At 42.9% G+C, this 20,807-nt stretch overlaps 1 protein-coding gene across 1 annotated transcript in view; it reads left to right on the top strand.

Annotated features, from left to right (window-relative positions):
- Positions 1-20,807, top strand: part of LOC105386945 (dynein axonemal heavy chain 7) — a 79,111-nt gene that overhangs the window by 25,125 nt on the left and 33,179 nt on the right. Inside the window, exons 45-66 of the mRNA XM_048627705.1 lie at positions 1,154-1,295; positions 2,494-2,607; positions 2,722-2,832; positions 3,006-3,194; positions 3,491-3,645; positions 4,355-4,429; positions 4,559-4,784; positions 5,045-5,227; positions 6,240-6,465; positions 6,735-6,880; positions 7,180-7,375; positions 7,806-7,876; positions 14,326-14,483; positions 15,381-15,534; positions 17,267-17,400; positions 17,580-17,853; positions 18,046-18,187; positions 18,335-18,513; positions 18,860-19,023; positions 19,413-19,554; positions 19,637-19,703; positions 20,062-20,207. Coding sequence (XP_048483662.1) covers positions 1,154-1,295; positions 2,494-2,607; positions 2,722-2,832; positions 3,006-3,194; positions 3,491-3,645; positions 4,355-4,429; positions 4,559-4,784; positions 5,045-5,227; positions 6,240-6,465; positions 6,735-6,880; positions 7,180-7,375; positions 7,806-7,876; positions 14,326-14,483; positions 15,381-15,534; positions 17,267-17,400; positions 17,580-17,853; positions 18,046-18,187; positions 18,335-18,513; positions 18,860-19,023; positions 19,413-19,554; positions 19,637-19,703; positions 20,062-20,207 — 3,394 coding nt within the window. The remainder of the gene's footprint in view (positions 1-1,153; positions 1,296-2,493; positions 2,608-2,721; positions 2,833-3,005; positions 3,195-3,490; positions 3,646-4,354; positions 4,430-4,558; positions 4,785-5,044; positions 5,228-6,239; positions 6,466-6,734; positions 6,881-7,179; positions 7,376-7,805; positions 7,877-14,325; positions 14,484-15,380; positions 15,535-17,266; positions 17,401-17,579; positions 17,854-18,045; positions 18,188-18,334; positions 18,514-18,859; positions 19,024-19,412; positions 19,555-19,636; positions 19,704-20,061; positions 20,208-20,807) is intronic.

Raw genomic sequence — 20,807 nt, 5'->3', positions numbered from 1 at the left:
CAAAAACGAGTGTGAATATGACAGTAATCAAGAATTTGCCCTGAAAAACTGTCAAAACAGTAGAAGATTTTTGCGATGCGACGTCGCAACGCAGTTTGGTGTACAAGCCCCTAAGTCGTTCGCTTCCTGGGCTGTCACCGACATATAATCTACTAACCAATCCTTTCACCACAGTGACAAACTAGTCTAGACACCCCTCGTGCTTCGCAACGATACGGTAAAAATTATTAGTTACGCCCGCGAGTAACGAAGACATTCCAGTGACATCTGGAACGTCAATGACAGGTGGAACTTTTTCATTGCCCGTGAGTCTAATGCAGCCATCCATGTTTGTAATAGTGGTTCTGGCGCACCGTTCTTTAAACTTTCATTCCTTCTTATTTCACGCCGTTATTCATCCCCAATACCACTCTCTCTACACCTCCATAAATCTCAATCTCCCGTACAAGTTCGCCATCGAGCACGAACACTTTATATATGTCGCAGGCATCTGGTTTAATCTCCTGTTTGATTGAACCGCTAGTCCGTTCATTGGATGACGCTACTCAGTTGTATGACTAGGCCGAACGTTGATTGTACAAGCGTCACAAAACGTCCAACTAGTTAGCGGACTTAAAATCAGTCAGGTGGTGAATAAAACAAATATGGCGTCTAACAGTGAACAGCTGATACAAAAAGCACTTGTATTGTTATTTTTTGCAAATAAATTAGCTTTAAAGTGCGTTATTATTTATGTTAAAATAGTGTGACAACATTGATTTACCTATTATTACACCGCCGCCGCCGGCGGATAGTTTCAAAGAAAAAAATGTGCTGAAACTGGATAATTATTAACAACAATATCAAGGTACGTTTATTGTTATTGTTTGGTTAAGTGAGATGAGAGCTTTGTAACATAGTCTTTTTTTTGACTCTTGTCTGGTCATGTTCATCCTAACCAGACATTACAAAGTTGCTGTACTATATCCCATTTAACGACTTCGTTGAATAACGTTCAGTCAAGACGTTGGACGTTACAGTCAACCACTTGACGAGTTGTTCTTTAGTCATACAACTGAGTAGCGTCATCCAATGAACGGGCTAGCGGTTCAATCAAACAGGAGATTAAACCAGATGCCTGCGACATATACACCAATCTCGATTTCCCTCGCAGATTCGCCATCGAGCACGTGTCCCGCATCTGCCGTATACTAGCTCAGCCGCGCTCGCACGGTCTGCTGGTGGGGCTCGGCGGCTCCGGCCGACAGAGTCTGACCAGGCTCGCGGCGCACATCAACGAGTATGACCTGCTGCAGGTGAGTGTTGTATCTACATAATATGTATATAATCTTATGGAGATGCTGGAGGTGATAGCGCATCCCCATGCAAAGGGAGGATCCTCCGACCAGACCGGGTGGTGTGGCCTGGCGGGCAGCTGCCCAACAGTTGAAGTTGGGTATTTGTATATTGCAGTGTAGCTTAGAAGCTTCTATACCGCAATGTAGGATTTCATAGTGATTTGCTTCGTTTCCATACATCTTCTATGAATTGAGATCCGAGCGCCATCTGTTGATCGTCATCTGAGCTAGTGGCTTGGAGTCCGCCACAATCTCAATGTCCCGTACAGGTTCGCCATCGAGCACGTGTCACGCATCTGCCGTATACTGGCTCAGCCGCGCTCGCACGGTCTACTGGTCGGGCTCGGCGGCTCCGGCCGACAGAGTCTGACCAGGCTCGCGGCGCACATCAACGAGTATGACTTGTTGCAGGTAGGTTGATGAATCGTTGAACAATCACTTGGATGTAGTGGGTGTGATGTTCATTGAATAGCATTTTTGTAATTATGTAGTAAAAAAATGTGAAGAATCACTATTTTGAATCGTTAGGTTGGCAGATAAAATAATATTATGTATATTTTATGTATATATTTTATAATATATATAATTTAAAGTATATATGTATGCAGTTCTATTTTATATTTATAATTTATGATATTATTTATGAATATATTTGTAGTTTAGTTTCATGTTTGCTTTAATAATAGTTAGGTTTTATTATTTTTGTTAATTGTACCTACTTCAAATTTAATTAGTTAAAAGATTTAATTTTCTATTTCTCTTTCACCCAGTCGTAGGTTGGCTGGAAGAAATTGCTTTTGGGCAATAAGCCCGCCTTTGTATATGTCCTATATGTTTTAAATTTGTAATCTGTTTTGTATATTGTTTGTTTGTGTACAATAAAGCGTTTATAAATAAATAAAAAGTAATTATATGAATGTTATCAAGCTCTTGTTGTAGTAAAACACGAACTATAAATATAACTATACTAGACTGTACAGTTCAATTCACCTAAGTTGACCACAAGCGGCGTGAGTATTTTTTTGGCGCAGTGTAAGCTAGGGCGGAAGACCTAGAGCTATTCATGACTATAATATGTGTAAACCATAATTTTCTTGGTCTTCTTTCGTGAATGTTATGACACATGACATTAGCTAAGTATGTGAACTTGTTTCAGGTGGAAATGAGTCGTACGTACGGTAAGGCAGAATGGCGCGAGGATCTGAAGACATTGCTCAAGAAGTCGAGCACTCCGGACCTTCACATGGTCTTCTTATTTATCGAGTCACAGGTACGAACCTGTAATACCGAGCGGCCAACAACTGGTCACTCCTAGTCCTCCACACAATAATGTAAAGTATAATGTTATCTACATCGTATTCGATAAGTTCGTCTTATTTTACAGATCAAAGAGGAAGGGTTCCTCGAGGATGTCAACAACATGCTGAACTCGGGGGAAGTCCCCAACATATTCAATGCGGATGAAAAAGCGGAAATCCAGGAGAAGATGCGAGTGGTCAGTTTATATAGGATTTTCACTGCGTGCTATAACCAAATAGCTTAGAAAGATAATTCCTCCTCCGATCGATCAAAATCAGATAGGTAACTAAAATGTGATGATCCGTTTTGTGGCCAGTTTTTTTTAAACTTATCTATATCACAGTCAAACTCACTAATTTATACCAATAGGTGGATCGCCAAAGAGACAAGTCTCTCCAAACCGACGGCAGCCCCACGGCCCTGCACGCGTACTTCGTGTCCATAGTGCGGGACCAGCTGCACATCGTGCTGGCGATGTCGCCCGCCGGCTCCTCGCTGCGCACGCGCATACGCAAGTTCCCCGCGCTCGTCAACTGCTGCACCATCGACTGGTTCCAGGTGACTCATGGTAGCTATACAGACACAAGTCGCTCCAGACTGACGGCAGCCCCACCGCCCTGCACTATTGACTGGTTCCAGGTGACTCATGGTAGCTAAATAGAGACACGTCGCTCTAGACTGATGGTAGCCCCACCGGTAGATCGAAATATCTAAGAGACGCAATGTAGCGTAGATAAGCTCGGGCAATGTTATACTTATTGAACTTTCGTAGGGTTAGGTTCGAGCACGAATAGCAATATAAAAAATTCTACTCACACAATTTAATTAAACTAAACTATACCTAATTTATTCAGGAATGGCCGCCAGACGCCCTGCTAGCGGTAGCGACGCGTTTCCTAAAGGACATCGAGCTGTCGGATCTGGAGCGCGACACCGCCATCAAGCTGTGCCAGGTGTTCCACACCGACACGCAGGAGCTCACCCGGGACTTCCTTATCAGATTGAAGCGGTAAGATATTTAATATAGGAATGGCCGCCAGATGCCCTGCTAGAAGCAGATTCCCTGTTAAAGCAGCTTCCCATGGTGCGCAATATCGCGAACAGATACGGACCAGCTCGCATGATACACCCTGAAAACAGGAACCATATACGAGGACCTGCGTGCGTCTGTGGTCGTTGCCTGCCGAGCCGTAGAATCATACACCCAGAGAACCCATCTTTAGCCGTAGATACACCCTGGAAACAGGAACCATATACGAGGACCTGCGTGCGTCTGTGGTCGTTGCCTGCCGAGCCGTAGAATCATACACCCAGAGAACCCATCTTTAGCCGTAGATACACCCTGAAAACAGGAACCATATACGAGGACCTGCGTGCGTCTGTGGTCGTTGCCTGCCGAGCCGTAGAATCATACACCCAGAGAACCCATCTTTAGCCGTAGATACACCCTGGAAACAGGAACCATATACGAGGACCTGCGTGCGTCTGTGGTCGTTGCCTGCCGAGCCGTAGAATCATACACCCAGAGAACCCATCTTTAGCCGTAGATACACCCTGGAAACAGGAACCATATACGAGGACCTGCGTGCGTCTGTGGTCGTTGCCTGCCGAGTCGTTGAATCATACACCCAGAGAACCCATCTTTAGCCGTAGCTACTCGTTTCCTGAAGGACATCGAGCTGTCAAAAAAATATCTGAATAAATTTTATATATTGCAGATACAACTACGTGACACCCACTGCATATCTCGAGCTGATCAACATGTTCAAAACTCTCCTAACTAGAAAACGCACGTAAGTATCTTATAATTCATAAAAATATAGACTAAAATCTCTAACAAAACCTAACTTTAACAAAAAAAAAACATATTTTTTTTTCCTTTAAATTGTCTAACATTAACTAACAACTAACCAACTAATCAGCGAGCTACTATCCGGCGAGAAGCGTTACCTGACCGGTCTGGACCAGCTGGCCATCGCTTCCACCTCAGTAGCCGCCCTACAACAAGCCCTGGAAATCCTTCAGCCGAAGTTGGCTGCGGGCGCGGCGGCCGTGGCGGAGACCACGGCTAAGGTTGAGAAGGAGAAGGAAGGAGTTGCGTTGGTGGAGGCCGACGTGTTGAAGGATCAGGAGGCTGCGTCTGCGCAGGTGAGAGGTTGTGGGGGGTGAGGCTTGGATAGGTCTCTGCCATTTTCTCCTAGCCTACTTGCCCGTCTGGCAGACAAATTCAAAGCTGCATCACCCAAGCCCTACCGATTAAAAAAGAAATTTTAAATAGGAAGGCAACATCGAATTCTTTCTGATCCAATGTAGCGGTAGGTAGTGGTTTGAAAAGTAAATATTCATCTACTCTAAATCGCAAATCTAAGCTTCTATCCTTGACATCACATCTCATTTCACCCCAACAGGCAGCAGAAGCGCAAGGCATCAAAGATGAGTGTGACGCGGACCTGTCTGAAGCGCTACCTATACTGGAGTCAGCGCTGGCCGCGTTGGATACACTGACACCGCAGGACATCACCTTCATCAAGACCATGAAGAGTCCACCGAGGGGAATCAGGCTGGTCATGGAGGCTATCTGCATTCTTAAGGTATGATAGGGAACTAGGAACCTAGCTGAAATTTTGGATGATGGAAGCTGAGGATAGAGTGTTGTGGTGATCCTTGGTAGTGGACGAATGTTGGGTGATGAAGAGACCACGACAAGTATAGTTCAGTATGATAGTTCAGTATGATCATTACGGTATATTATTGACTATTTCAGTGTGATTTCAGTTGATGATTAAAAAGTGTTCAAAGTATTTTTGAGTCTGTTTGGGTTTGATTCAGGGTATTTTCACTGCACTGTTGATTGAAAGGTTTTTGTCTGTTTTCCAAGGATATAAAGCCGGATTGCGAGAAAAAACCCAAGACTAAAAAAAAGGCTAAGGTTTGGGCCCAACTTGTCTGAAATGAGCTAACCTCAGTTTAAATTTTAATAAATACAGAATGGTACTGACTACCAATAAACGACCTCTATAACTATATTTATACATAATTTATGTATGTAGGTACTTGTTCCTTCGCTGAAAGAGAGAAACGTGAAGAGTTATCACGTGATCTCTATCTCTTATATAGTTTACAGTGGGCGGGCGGGTAGAACAAGTACCTTACACTTTACCATACATATAACGAGCATAAAAACCTTGCATTGACCAAGTTCTGACTACTACTGCTCGTGACCGTATCATTGATGATTTTATAAAATTCTGCTTTATTTTATTTGCTATTTGTCTTTTCAATGCATTTCTTCAGGACGACCCGGTAAGCTTAGAGCATGCGTGTTGAATGTGTAGTTTGTGCGTCTGTATTTTTATTCAGTTTGATCTGGAGGTTTTCAGAATATTTTTCACATGAACACGTTTTCACTAACACCTATATTCTATTTCACGGGGAAAGTCATCTGATACAAACAAAAACTACCCTTACTCGAATGTACTCGTAATAAGGGTTCTGTCAGATGTCTTTCCCCGTGAAACAAGGTATAAGTTTTTAGATGTGAGGCACATTTTGCACTCCATCCCTAATTATAAAACCAAACTCTAAACAATAACAACATTCTAGGACGTGAAACCAGACAAGCTACCGAACCCATCAGGCGTGGGCACGATCGAGGATTACTGGGGTCCGTCGAAGAAGATACTAAACGACATCAAGTTCCTGGAGTCCCTACAGAACTATGACAAGGACAACATTCCGCCGGCCATCATGAAGAAACTGCAGGCGACGGTGATGCAAGATGAGGGTTTTGTGCCGGAGAAGATACGAACCGTGTCTGTAGCTGCTGAAGGTAACTTGCACTTTATATAATTTAAGATTTAGGACTAGGGTGTCTGGTAAGCTTGGTCTAGCTAGACTCTGCTACAAGTTTCACGAATACTTTAAACTGTTGGGCTAGTTTCCAGAATTAAGTCTCTACCTGCCCAAACAACGTCTGCCCCCACTTCATAGGCTTATTAAACAGTATCTTGTGATGTCGTCTAAAAGCCGACTAAAAAGACAGAACTGGTAAATTAGTTCTCATGTAGCATTGACTATCTCAAACTTGTAAACCCGCAGGCATGTGCAAGTGGGTGATTGCGATGACGAAGTACGACAAGGTGGCGAAGATAGTGGCGCCCAAGAAGCAGCGGCTGGCGGCGGCGCAGGCTGTTTATGACAAGGCCATGGCCGCACTGGCCGTCAAACAGGCGCAGTTGCAGGAGGTTAGTTGTGGTGAAGAGTAGTTGTATATGAGCTTAATGGACAACCATCTTCTCTTTTATAGCGTTGCAGATTAGGTTATCGTATGCCTTGCTCCATTTATATGACAAGCCATTGTGGATGTTTTATGCAGCACAGTAAGGGTCCTGTCAGGGAACTAAACGTACTTATGTAAAACAAGACATATAGGTAATTGCGCTATCTTTACGATACCATTAGATTCTGGGTAGACAGGCATCTATAGCTACTTTAAAAATGAATCATAAAATCATTCATATTCTTCCCAATATCCTCACAACAGGTCCAACAAAAACTGGCAAAGCTCGAAGACGCGCTAGCCGAGCAGAGTCGGCAACAGAAGCTTCTAGATGACGAGGTGGCGGACTGCAGCAACAAGCTGGCGCGCGCCAAGATGCTCATCTCCGGCCTCGGCGGGGAGAAGACCAGGTGGACGCAGGTCGCCAAGGACCTGCGGGAGACCTACAACACGCTCACTGGTTAGTCTGAATCTAGAAATAATAGGCTCTATGGTAGAAAGAAGATGTGGTGACCCCAACATGATAAATGGGTTTTCAGTTACTTAGAAGGTCTTGACTCTAGTTACCAGGTAAAGAGGGCTAGAACCAGATACACAATAAAAGTAGAAAGAAGATGAGAAGATTAAGTGGTGACCCCGACATGATAAATGGGTTTTCAGTTACTTACTTCGGGACGTCTCAACTGGAGTTACTAGGTAAAGAGGGCTGGATGCAGATGGCCCAAGGTATCTTATGCTTGATTAATCTGGAACTACGTAATACCGTAAGAGATTTGTGTAGCTAATAGAAGCATTGGTCGAGGAGTCACCGACAGAAGCTTTTGGACGGCGAGTTGGTGGACTTAGTTTTCCCTTATTATTTATGAACTAACATATATTTTTTCTTTCAGGGGATATCCTGATAGCATCAGGAATTATTGCCTATTTGGGACCCTTTACTGCCACCTTCAGAGGACAACAGGTAATCATAACCTCTAATACAATACCTTTTAAACAACGAACTGTTATACCTTTGATATGTAAGCTAATTGGCTTACAGGGCCGCTTGATCAGCAGCCCCCCCTCTTACAGATGTATTGCGCTATGACCGCTCTTAGTCAGTCCTTTTTAGACACTTCATCCGCGCGGGTTGCGACCATTCTTAATTATTTCCTTTTTTAAAATCAATAAATATCCGTGTCAATAAAGTTTTCTTTTTTTTAAAAAGGCTCCCGAGAACTATCGTATAACATTTTGGTGGCAGCGGTGGGATACGAAATCCCAGATATCCCACAAACCCAAGTACGCGTCCGAGGACTCGAATATTCAATCCTGTGAAAAGTGAAGTGTACCAAATCAAATTGTGCATAGTATCCAGTATCCAGTATCCAGTATCCAGTATCCAGTATCCAATATCCAATATCCAGTACCCAGTACCCAGTTGGCCTGAGGAAGGCCGTATACATACAGTTGCAGCTTATGCAGTCTCGGTATCCCGTCCCATTATCCAGTGTCGAGAACCCTGAACGAGCTAAACTTCATCCTGTGGTACCCAGTATTCCGTGGACATGTCCTACATCTACATATTACTGTGAGTCGTTTCCAACTTACATTTAACTTCAGTGCAACCTGCATCCGTGTGTCAGTGCATCCGTCGATTCAAACTATCATACTGTCAACACGTGTAATTAAGCATTTCCGAAAATTCCTAACATCCAGTCTGATTTAATATTTAATCTCGTTCATAATCCGTCGTCGTATCGGACCGCAGTCATACCTCTGCCCGTCGCCCACTCATATTTCCAGTCTAAACAATTAATTTATAATGTCTACTGATAACAAAATTACCGCTAAAGCCGGTACAAGCAGCGACTACTCGAATTCTCAGGAGACTCTCGATGTACGAGAGATAGATTTAAATGTCCTGTTGAGATTTGTCAAACCTTTCGACGGATCTAGGGAAACGTTGCAACCCTTTATTAATAACTGCAATAATGCAATGGCTATTGCATCCAACTTCCAAAAGCAAATCCTTTTCCAGTACATAGTTAGCCAACTGCAAGGCAAAGCGGAAACTGCCTGTTCAATCAAAGAATTCGACAATTGGAATCAATTAAAAGATTTTCTTGTTATCCAATTCGGGGAGAAGAAAACATACTCCCACTTGCTGATGGACTTACAGGAGTGCCATCAGGAATCAAATGAAACTGCGACTCAATTTGCGCTTCGATTAGAAACATGTCTTGCACAACTCCTGACTGAGGTCACCATATCCTGTCCAAAGAAAGGAGAACTTTCCGGCCGTACAGCCGCGATGCATGAAATAGCCTTAAACACCTTCCTACTAGGGCTTCATCCTAGATTATCAAACAGTGTCCGGGTTCGTAACCCAAAAACTCTCAACGAGGCTATTAATTTGGCAGCCTCGGAAGAGAAAATTTTCCAGTTTATGGTAAAGAAAAATCCCCGTCCGGCATCAAATCGTGCTAGTGTCCCATCCTATGGTCAACAAAACAAACAACAAATGTCTAACTTCCAGCAGAGGCCCCCATTTAAGCAGAACCAAAGGCCAGGTCCTGTTCAAAATTTACAACAAAACCCCAAGCCAACACTAGCTTGTAGGTATTGCAAAGAGGAAGGTCATGTTATCGAAAATTGTCAGAAAAGGGCCTTCTACAACAACCGTTACAAACGTCCTTTCCAACAACAACAATCACAACGTCCAATCCATACAGTGTCCGAGTTCGAAGAACAGGAAGTAGAAGGAGAAGTAGAAAGCGAACCGGAAATTTTAAACTAAACACCGACTCGAGAAGGTGCGACTCGAGCTCGTGTACTCCTATATCGAGCACCAATAAAATATCCAAGAGCCCACATCCGGCTATTAAAATCCCAGAAACTAAAACGTATAGCCAGGTGGTCCGCAATATCCTTGACCCCAGTCGTAAAAAAGATAATGATCTAGTAGCCAGCAATGTCCGTGGCCCTAGTGTTAATAAATCCAGCAATATAACGACCAGCAGTATCCTTGGTCCTAGTTGCGCGAAACCCGTAGTATCCAATAAATCCAGCAGTATAACGACCAGCAGTATCCTTGGTCCTAGTTGCGCGAAATCCGTAGTTTCCGACCCAAACCTGGAAAAGAAAAACAGTAAAGTGTATGAAATAAATTCCAACGTAAAGAAAATATGCTTACCTCATATCCTAGTCGAGACATCTGTATCCAAAACCCCGTTGTCCTTTCTTGTTGACAGTGGCTCCTCTGTTTGTCTTGTCAAGAAATCGTCCATACCAACAGTAACTAAACTTGAAAAAGAAATTATCCAACTCAAAGGTATTGATGCTGGTGATGAGCTCACTCACACTCTGGGAAGTGTCAATGTCCATTTATTTCCAAAACATAACTCAGTTTCATATAAATTTCACGTGGTAGAGAACATTAATCTCGAGCACGATGGCATCATAGGAACAGATCTATTGAAAGAAAAGGGCTGTTACCTTGATTATGCATCGGAAAAGCTTAAACTAGATAAACATACAGTCAAGTTAATTTTCACAAATCCGATTTATTCCATCCAACCAAGGACAGAGACAGTCATTGAATGTACTATTTCCAACCCTGAATTAAAAGAGGGTATAATTGTCGATCAACATATTTCCGACTCTTTACTCGTGGCAAATTGCATAGTCAGAGTGAAAGAAAACAACCGAGTTAACATTACGGTGATAAATACTTCCGAGGAACCAGTTGAAATCCACTCCGACCTCAAACTATCCCTTGAACCTCTTGAACCATTTCCCATGTTATCCTTTTGTACGACGTCCGCCCCAAGTGTAGGACCCCGTACTAAAAAAGTACTTGATCAACTTCGCACAGATCACTTAAATGATGAAGAATCCAATTTGCTACTTGACGTGTGCGCACAATATTCCGACATTTTCCACCTGCCAGAAGACAAACTGACATGTACTTCTGCTATAGAGCATTCCATTGAAACTACCACCTCTAACCCTATTCACACCAAGACATATAGATTTCCAGAATGTCATAAGAGAGAAGTGGAAAACCAAATTAATAAAATGTTGGAACAGGAAATAATCAGCCCTTCAGTCTCCCCTTGGTCTGCACCCATATGGGTTGTACCAAAAAAAATAGATGCATCTGGTCAGAAAAAATGGAGAGTCGTGATCGATTACCGTAAACTGAATGATGTCACGATTGGAGAAGTTTATCCTATCCCACAAATTTCCGAAATCCTAGACCAATTAGGCCAAAGTAAATATTTCTCCACATTGGATCTTGCTTCCGGTTTTCATCAAATTAAAGTATCCGACGGAAAGAAAACTGCATTTTCCGTCCCCCAAGGACATTTTCAATTTAATAGGATGCCATTTTGGCTTAAAAATGCACCCTCCACTTTCCAGAAGCTGATGAACACTTGTCTTTCCGGTCTTCAAGGTACTAGATGTTTTGTTTATCTTGATGATATAGTCATATACTCGCATGATCTTCAAACTCACATTGATAACTTATCCGCTGTCTTTGAGAGAATCCGTCAGTTTAACCTGAAACTGCAACCAGATAAGTGCGAATTTTTACGCAAAGAAGTCGCATACCTTGGTCATGTCATCAGCGACGAAGGTGTAAAACCTAATCCCGACAAGATAAAGGCTGTTGCTGAATTCCCGATTCCTGAAAGCCCTAAAGATATCAAATCCTTTCTTGGGCTAGTATCCTATTACAGACGATTTATCCCTGATTTTTCCAAAACGGCAAAGCCACTAACATCGCTCCTTAAAAAAGAAATCCCATTCGAGTGGAAAAACGAACAGCAATTAGCATTCGACACTCTCAAAGAAAAACTTACAACGGCCCCTATCCTGGCCTATCCTGATTTTTCTAAACCTTTTGTGCTGACATGTGACGCTTCCAACGTCGCGGTTTCCGCCATCCTTTCTCAGGGTCCTATAGGGAAAGACCTCCCGATAGCCTATGCGTCACGCACATTAAATAAAGCCGAATCCAACTACAGTGTCACCGAGAAAGAATGCCTAGCCATCATCTTTGGCACCAAAACATTCCGACCCTATCTATACGGGCACCGCTTCACGATCGTCACTGATCATCGACCCTTACAGTGGCTTTTCAACTGTAAAGATCCTGGTTCGAGACTGGTGCGCTGGCGCCTGAAATTGGAAGAATATGATTATGAAATCCTGTACAAAAAGGGCAAAGTCAACTGCAATGCAGACGCACTATCTCGTTACCCTGTAAATCCTGTACAAGACAATCTCATAGGAGGCAAACCCCTTATCCGTGGCAGCTCAGATCCAACACCGACTCCAAATCCTATTGACCCTCCTATTCCCGACGAAGACCTTATTCAACTTTTCGATCTAGATGTCAGTCCAGTAAACCCAGACCTAAATATAGATCTTGAAAATATCCTTCCATATCTTCCATCACCTGTGACCGTAGATCCCACAGTGTCAAATGATTTCCTCCCATCTTCTGGAGCCGAACTCATCGAACTGGCCCCTGTAGAGTCGACACCTTCGAATACGGAAAACAATCCCATTAATAACGATGACGCCATTAACCTCATACAAGGCGATCAAACTAAAATAGCTTCAATAATGAAAAATAATATTTTAGTAACAAACAGTGTTTTACAAAACTATAAAGACACTTTTAATGTAATTAATGTGAACGAAGCTAAACTTAAGATATCTCTTGATAAGATGTCTACTTTACTTAGTAATTTAACTCTCGTAAGTAACAAGCTGCTTTATAGAGCAGCCATTAACGATGTTTTTAGCTTATTAGAAAGTAGTTTATTAACCCTATCTTTTAAAATTGAAGATGTAGTTAATAGTATAGCATTAATCAGTAGTAATGTTCTGCACCCTTCTGTTATAACTCCTGCTGAATTGTATGAAGATTTGGTTAAGACTCACCATCATATACCGACCTCTAAACACCTTCCTATAGATTTGTATTTACAAAATATGAATACTCTTATAAACATTTCGAAACTATTATGTTATTATATGGACAATAAGGTTGTGTTTGTATTAAAAATACCACTAGTTAGTAATAAAATTTATAATCTGTACCACAGCATACCGTTACCTTTGCCTCACAACCTAAATCTCACTGATTCTTTTGTGATGATTGTGCCTACTTATAAGTATATAGCTGTTACTCTGGATAAAACACGTTATTCTAATTTCGACGACCTTCAACATTGCAAACATATGATAAATCAAAATTATATTTGTGAAATTTTTGTAATACACGATTCTAGCACTAATCCTATTTGTGAAATTGAAATATTGACGAAACCTATGAAAACTGTCCCTAAGCAATGTAATATCAAGTTCATTCATGGATATATAGATATATGGCAACCAATGAAAAATAGTAAATGGATTTTCACACAATCAGTACCCTCCAAACTATCTATACAATGTCACGAAAACATGTACGAATTAAATGTATTTGGTACTGGCATACTAACCTTGCCCAATCAATGTGTAGGTTTTTGTAAAAACACCCAACTTATACCATCAATCCCTGTGTACAGCATGAACATTACTCGTGTAGAGAATAATTTTAATATTATTAATGATAGTTGTTGTAATATGGAAAAATTCCTTAAAACAAGTGTGCCCCGTGATTCTCTAAATAATTATAATTTAGAAAAAATAAAAGAATTCCCAGAAATTCAAGTTAAACCTATTTTAAAAGACCTGGACCAAATGATAAACAGGCAACATATGGTGAAATACGGGACCCACTATTCAATTATGTTCTGGATAACCCTTGTACTTGTAATTGTATTCTTTTTTGTGTTTATGTTCAAGTTTGGTCGCAGTCGCTATTTGAATAATTATCCCCTTAACGCTGAAATTTCTCCTGAAAATATTAATGTTTCCACCCTTAGTACTCAAACTGAAACCAGTCCAGCTCCTCATCCGAGACTTCGTAATGACTTATAAAATTTCCTAACATAAACTTCGACTTTCAACCCCGAAGTTTATTCTTATGCGGGGGGTTGTTATACCTTTGATATGTAAGCTAATTGGCTTACAGGGCCGCTTGATCAGCAGCCCCCCCTCTTACAGATGTATTGCGCTATGACCGCTCTTAGTCAGTCCTTTTTAGACACTTCATCCGCGCGGGTTGCGAGCATTCTTAATTATTTCCTTTTTTAAAATCAATAAATATCCGTGTCAATAAAGTTTTCTTTTTTTAAAAAGGCTCCCGAGAACTATCGTATAACAGAACGCATACAAAAGCAACTAAAAAACTAGGAATAGATAGAGCAGCATAGTATGCAATACCAGACTTTTTGTTAATCCCAATTTCTCCCAATCAAAACTAGAGTGGTAACTAAAATAATAATATATTTTATGTAATTTCTCCAGATAACGGCATGGGCCCGCGCCTGCCACGACTGCGGTCTGGTCTGCACGCTCGACTACAGCCTCATCAAGACTCTGGGCGAGCCCGTCACCATCCAGCAGTGGAACATCGACGGACTGCCCTCGGACGACTTTAGTGTTAACAGCGCTATTATTATCAGGTAACTACTGGATGAGAGGGTTTTGAGGAGTAGGTTTTAGGACTGAATGGTGTGATTTATGGTAGAATTAAACCTGCCTGCCGTAATTGAACCTATCACGACTGCGGTCTGGTCTGCACGCTCGACTACAGCCTCATCAAGACTCTGGGCGAGCCCGTCACCATACAGCAGTGGAACATTGATGGACTGCCCTCGGGCGACTTTAGTGTTAACAGCGCTATTATTATCAGGTAACTGCTGGATACGAGGGTTGAGGAGTACCTAGGTGTTGGGACTGAATGGTGTGATTTATGGTAGAATTACACCTGTCTGCCGTAATTGAACCTGCCACGACTGCAGTCTGGTGTGCACGCTCAACTATAGCCTGATCACGACTCTGGGCGAGCCGGTCACCATCCAGCAGTGGAACATCGATGGACTGCCCTCGGACGACTTTAGTGTTAACAGCGCTATTATTATCAGGTAACTGCTGGATGAGTTCGTGATGGAACTGAATGAAGAGATTTACGGCTAACTTACACCTGAGTTCCCGTCATCACGACGCATCATGTCCCCACTGCTGGGGCACTGGTCTCCTTCCAATGAAGGAAGGGTTGAGGTCTAGTCCACCGTTCCCGTAAATGAAACTAATTTAGCATTCTGGGATGAAGTCTGGGTTGACTTTGGCATACCGTACTTTGGCGTATAGAAATACGCTATATTCGGAGGGGTGGACGAAAGAAGCCTCTCCGTGTGACAGACTAGTATACCTCGCTCAGGTACTACGCACAGAGTTAATACGTCTGGATAGGCGCTTATCTGACTGGTGGCGATAAACCCTACTCCAGCTTCGTATTGTCACCAACTTATAAGAATAGGCAGCATTTTAAAGATTATTTACAACACTTATTTCCCCAGGACGGCCCGCCGCTGGCCTCTCATGATCGACCCGCAAGGCCAGGCCAACCGCTGGATCAAGAACATGGAGAAGCCGAACAACCTGTGCGTGGTGCGCATGACGCAGGCCGACCTCGGCCGCGTGCTCGAGAACGCCGTGCAGTTCGGACAGCCGGTCAGTACAGGGCCTCGATCACGAGTGCTGGCAACTCACATCGCTAGCGTAATTTGAAAGCAATTTGATTGACAAGTGACTACATTGGCGCTGTTCTTATTCCATATATTTGTGTAGTATCGTACAATACGAATTGCCATGTTAGCCCGTGATAGACACACAGTTAGGTTTACGAGAGCTGACCGAGATTGTGGCTGTCTGCACGATAGATAGAGCAGTAGTTGGAGAGCGCCAATGGTGCAATAGATGGATTGCATCTCAACGGCATAGCGAGCAATAATGGCATCGCTCCAATTGTTGACTCATTCTGGCTGTGCCGTTACCTGAATCTCTAACGGGACTCCGCTGGATCAAGAACATGGAGAAGCCGAGCAACCTGTGCGTGGTGCGCATGACGCAGGCCGACCTCGGCCGCGTGCTCGAGAACGCCGTGCAGTTCGGACAACCGGTTGGTATTGTTCGGTTTACGGGAGCTGGCCAAAATTGCAGTTAGGTTTACGGGAGCTGATCGAAATTACCGGCTATCTGTAAAATAGATACAGCAGTTGGATAGATGGATAGCATCTCAATGCAGGTAAAGCGCGCCAAAATGGCGTCGCTCGTAGTATTTACTCATTCTGGCTGTGCCGTTACCTGAATCTCTAAAGCTGCGTACAGACCGGCCAAACGAACGCCAACGAACGGGTTTCCTTGACCGTCGTTGCTGCAAACTGCCCCTGTATTATGTATGATAAATATCCATCGTTGGGCGTTCGTTGGGCCGGTCTGTTCACAGCTCAACATGACTCCGCTGGATCAAGAACATGGAGAAGCCGAACAACCTGTGCGTGGTGCGCATGACGCAGGCCGACCTCGGCCGCGTGCTCGAGAACGCCGTGCAGTTCGGACAGCCGGTCAGTACAGGGCCTCGATCACGAGTGCTGGCAACTCACATCGCTAGCGTAATTTGAAAGCAATTTGATTGACAAGTGACTACATTGGCGCTGTTCTTATTCCATATATTTGTGTAGTATCGTACAATACGAATTGCCATGTTAGCCCGTGATAGACACACAGTTAGGTTTACGAGAGCTGACCGAGATTGTGGCTGTCTGCACGATAGATAGAGCAGTAGTTGGAGAGCGCCAATGGTGCAATAGATGGATTGCATCTCAACGGCATAGCGAGCAATAATGGCATCGCTCAAATTGTTGACTCATTCTGGCTGTGCCGTTACCTGAATCTCTAACGGGACTCCGCTGGATCAAGAACATGGAGAAGCCGAGCAACCTGTGCGTGGTGCGCATGACGCAGGCCGACCTCGGCCGCGTGCTCGAGAACGCCGTGCAGTTCGGACAACCGGTCAGTAGGCCGATCAGAGGCTAACGTGGCAATTCGCTAGCATTGTACGATACTACACAAACATAATAATATGGAAAAGGAACAGAGCCAACGTAGTCAATTTTCATACAAATTGTTATCAAATTACGCTAGCGATTTGAGTTAACAGCACTCGTGATCGAGGCCCAGTTCGGTTCACGGAAGCTGAACGAAATTGTGGCTGTCTGCACAGATAGAGCAGTAGTTGGAGGGCTAATGCCAATGTTGCTATAGATGGATTGCATCCCAACGGCATAGCGAACAATAGCTCGTAGGTAGTGTTGACTCATTCTTGCCGTGCCGTTACCTGAATCTCTAAAGACGTATATTATTTTTTATTATACCTACACGGATTTCCGTTCTTCTATCGCAGGTGCTCTTGGAGAATATTCTAGAAGAATTAGACCCGATGTTGGAGCCTCTGCTGCAACAACAGACTTTCCGTCACGGAGGCGCACTGTGCATCAAGATTGGCGACAGTATCGTAGAATACAACAAGGAGTTCAGGTGAGTAGTAATTTTCAACTTGCAAAATAGATTCATTTTGCATTGCATGCGGTGTATTCTGTGATTGAAACGAATACCGGATATGTATCTACTGCTAATGAAACTCTTACTGTCTAATTTCCTTTGGCGTGCGTATCCATAGCGGTCTTAAAAATACCACTCTACATTGTTATCCCCAGACTCTACATCAGCACGAAGCTATCCAACCCTCACTACCTCCCAGAAGTAGGGGTGCGCGTGACACTAGTCAACTTCATGCTGGCCAGAGACGGTCTTCAAGCACAGCTCCTAACCCGAGTGGTCGCCAGAGAGAGGCCAGATCTTCAACAAGCCAAGGCAGACCTGACCACGCAGGGGGCCGAGCATAGGAGACTGCTGCAGGAGATAGAGAAGAAGATACTGAATGTGCTGTCCACGTCGGAACAGCTGTTGGAAGATGAGGAGGCCGTTCAGGTGGGTTTATTGTGAAGACTTTTTAATTTAGTCGGTTAATTGTATTTTATTCGTTTTCTTGCTTATTCTTAATTTACTTTCATAGTCACTTTTCTGAATAGAAAGGTAGGTCAAGCAAGATTATTCTAGGTGGTGTGTGGTGGTTTTTTTACGTCTTCTTACATAATGTACTTATGAAATTTATTTTATCAGATACTGAACTCAGCCAAAGACACAGCAAATGAAATCAAGGAGAAACAAGAGGTGGCGACGGTCACTGAGAAGGCTATCGACGTGGCTAGAAACGACTACCTGCCTATTGCCGAACACTCTACTAACTTGTTCTTCCTTATAGGTAAGTCAATTCCTAAGTATTAAGCCGAAACCTACGTGTTGTACGCTCAGCGACTATTGCTGCAATATTAATTATCGACAGGATTCAATAGTCGAATTGAATATTTTTCATGCAAAAATGCACACTCTTATATTTTAAATATTTCAGCGTCACTAGCGAAAATCGACCCCATGTACCAGTACTCTCTCGGCTGGTTCGAGAATCTGTTCACATCTGCCATAGACAATACGGAGAAGGTGGATAATATCCCGCAACGACTGCAGGGTCTGCGCACGCAGTTCACCCTGTCACTGTACTCGAATATCTGCAGGAGCTTGTTTGAAAAGGTACCTTATTGCTTTGAGATAAAATAGTTATGTTAATTCAGTATGAAGATTGTGATGGCTATGCAATTCAGTAAAATTTTCCGGACTATACGAAAGCGAAGATGAGAGCGAAAAATGGCGTCGGATGAGGTCCAAATGTAAAAGTTATTGGTATTCAGGGAGTAGTTTCAACGTCTGTCGTAGCGCTAGTGTTGCAAACAATCGTTCACTTTCGTCTAGGGCGGAATTTATACTGCATCGCCCTACAGAGTTCATAGTATTGTTTTCTTTGCAAAAGCTGCTAAAAATCCAGTAGAAATTTACATTTCTCCCTTCCACCACACTCATACCTTTAATACAATTCCAGGACAAGCTAGTATTCTCCCTCCTACTGACAATAACGATCCAAGCGGCTGCGAAGGCGGTGAAACAGACGCATGTTCTGTTCCTACTAGCTGGAGGCGCCGCCAGAAATGTCCCTCCGTGCCCCACCACGCTGCTCTCGCAACAGAACTGGGCTGAGCTGCACGGGTAAATATAATAATATTATAAATATCATGATTTTGATGTCCAGCGATTGCTGGCTAATCAAGTAATCCATGGTGACAATCCTCAGTCCAGCTCTAGTGTTTGCCACCGACATGTTACTTGACTTACTTGACTTAGTATCCTATGTCCCCTGGATGGGGCAGAGGGCGTCCACAGTGACTCTCCATCGCAACCTGTCACCGACATGTTAAGTAGAAGAATAATGCAGTCATAAGCTTCTGGATGACATGCAATAATATTGTAGCTGGTCGAGGTAGATAAAAGAAAGAAATGGAGGTGAATTTTAACGGTACACTACGGTACACTTGCTGTCACGCATTCTTGTGTTATGCGAGTACGAACTCAGTAACGTACATAATGACTTTTCGCAGACTGGATGAAATACCAGAGTTTCAAGGGATAGCAGCACATTTCACGAAGAATTTGGCAGTCTGGGAGAAATATTGTGATCTTCCCGACCCACACAACCATCCACTACCTGAACCGTGGAACAAGAAACTTAGCGCGTTTGAAGTAATAAAATTTGTGAAATTTGTGAATATTATACTTTTAATTATAATTTTGGAACAGTTACCCTAATGAAGTTATGTTTTAGGTGCTGCTAGTTTTGCGTTGTATTCGGATGGACATGATAGTGCCTGCGGTACAAAATTATGTGGAAGGTAAGAAAAACCTAATAAAACTTCTAAGTAATCATCCATCACAAACATAGTACTATTGTGATTCGATCTACCGACTGCGCCATTTCTAAAATAAATTAATTGAATCAATCAATGAAAATTACCACTATCTCTTGCTATTTTAAGTCATAATAAAATTTTATGTATAATGTAAAATTATAACTAATTCCATATTTAATTACTAACTGCCAGTTTCAATACTTTATATATCGATCTGTTACTATCATACGACTTTCACACATAAAAAGTAGCATTATGTCAAAATCGTATGAAAGTAACTGTTATCTATCGATAGATAGAGTTATTGAAACTGGCAGTAACATATTCACGTCCTGCCCAGGGGTGCTGGGTCGTCAGTTCGTGGAGCCTCCCCTGTTCGACCTGGCGTCGTCGTACGCAGACTCGCACTGCTGCATCCCGCTGCTGTTCGTGCTCACCCCCGGGGCTGACCCCATGGGGACCTTGTTGAAGTTTGCTGATGATCAGGTAGGTGAAGTCTGTCAAGTAGTGTACACTTTCACCATAGTTACCTCAAAATATGTTAATATTATCATCTTCTATCGAAAGGTTCTCAGTGTCAGCAATAAGGCAGCCTTCTCGTAGTTACTGTTTTTTTTAGTTTATAAGGAAGCTTAAGGGCCCGTACAGGGTGACGTGCCGCGCCAATTTCGGGTTTTCAATGCTCTTCACACAGCACACGCAGTGACAATTATGTTCAAGTACATTTTGGGTGATTTTAGGGTAAGTAAGTATAATTCTTACTTACACTGGTAGGCACCAGGAAAGAGTAGAAATTAATAGGGGTGCCACTTTACTCTATACTCGGAACCCGATTAGCTTTCTCAAACAAATGTGGTATTTACTTGTAGAAAGGTAACTAAAAGTATTAAAGTGTAGATAATAAGTTTCGGGCATCCTCCAGCCAACTGAACCCCGACGACAAAGCAAAGTAAATACATAGTGTCGCAAAAGGGCTATACTAAGCCAAAAGGGGATGACTCAAGGGGTCATTCTGAACAACTTTTGTTCTACGAGATTTGCAAATTCGCGAAAAAAAATATTCGTTTTCCATGGTAAAAAGTCACA

Source organism: Plutella xylostella, chromosome 4 (genome assembly GCF_932276165.1).
Source record: "Plutella xylostella chromosome 4, ilPluXylo3.1, whole genome shotgun sequence".
Taxonomy (NCBI): Eukaryota; Metazoa; Arthropoda; class Insecta; order Lepidoptera; family Plutellidae; genus Plutella; species Plutella xylostella.
This window is presented reverse-complemented; position numbering and strand designations above follow the sequence as displayed.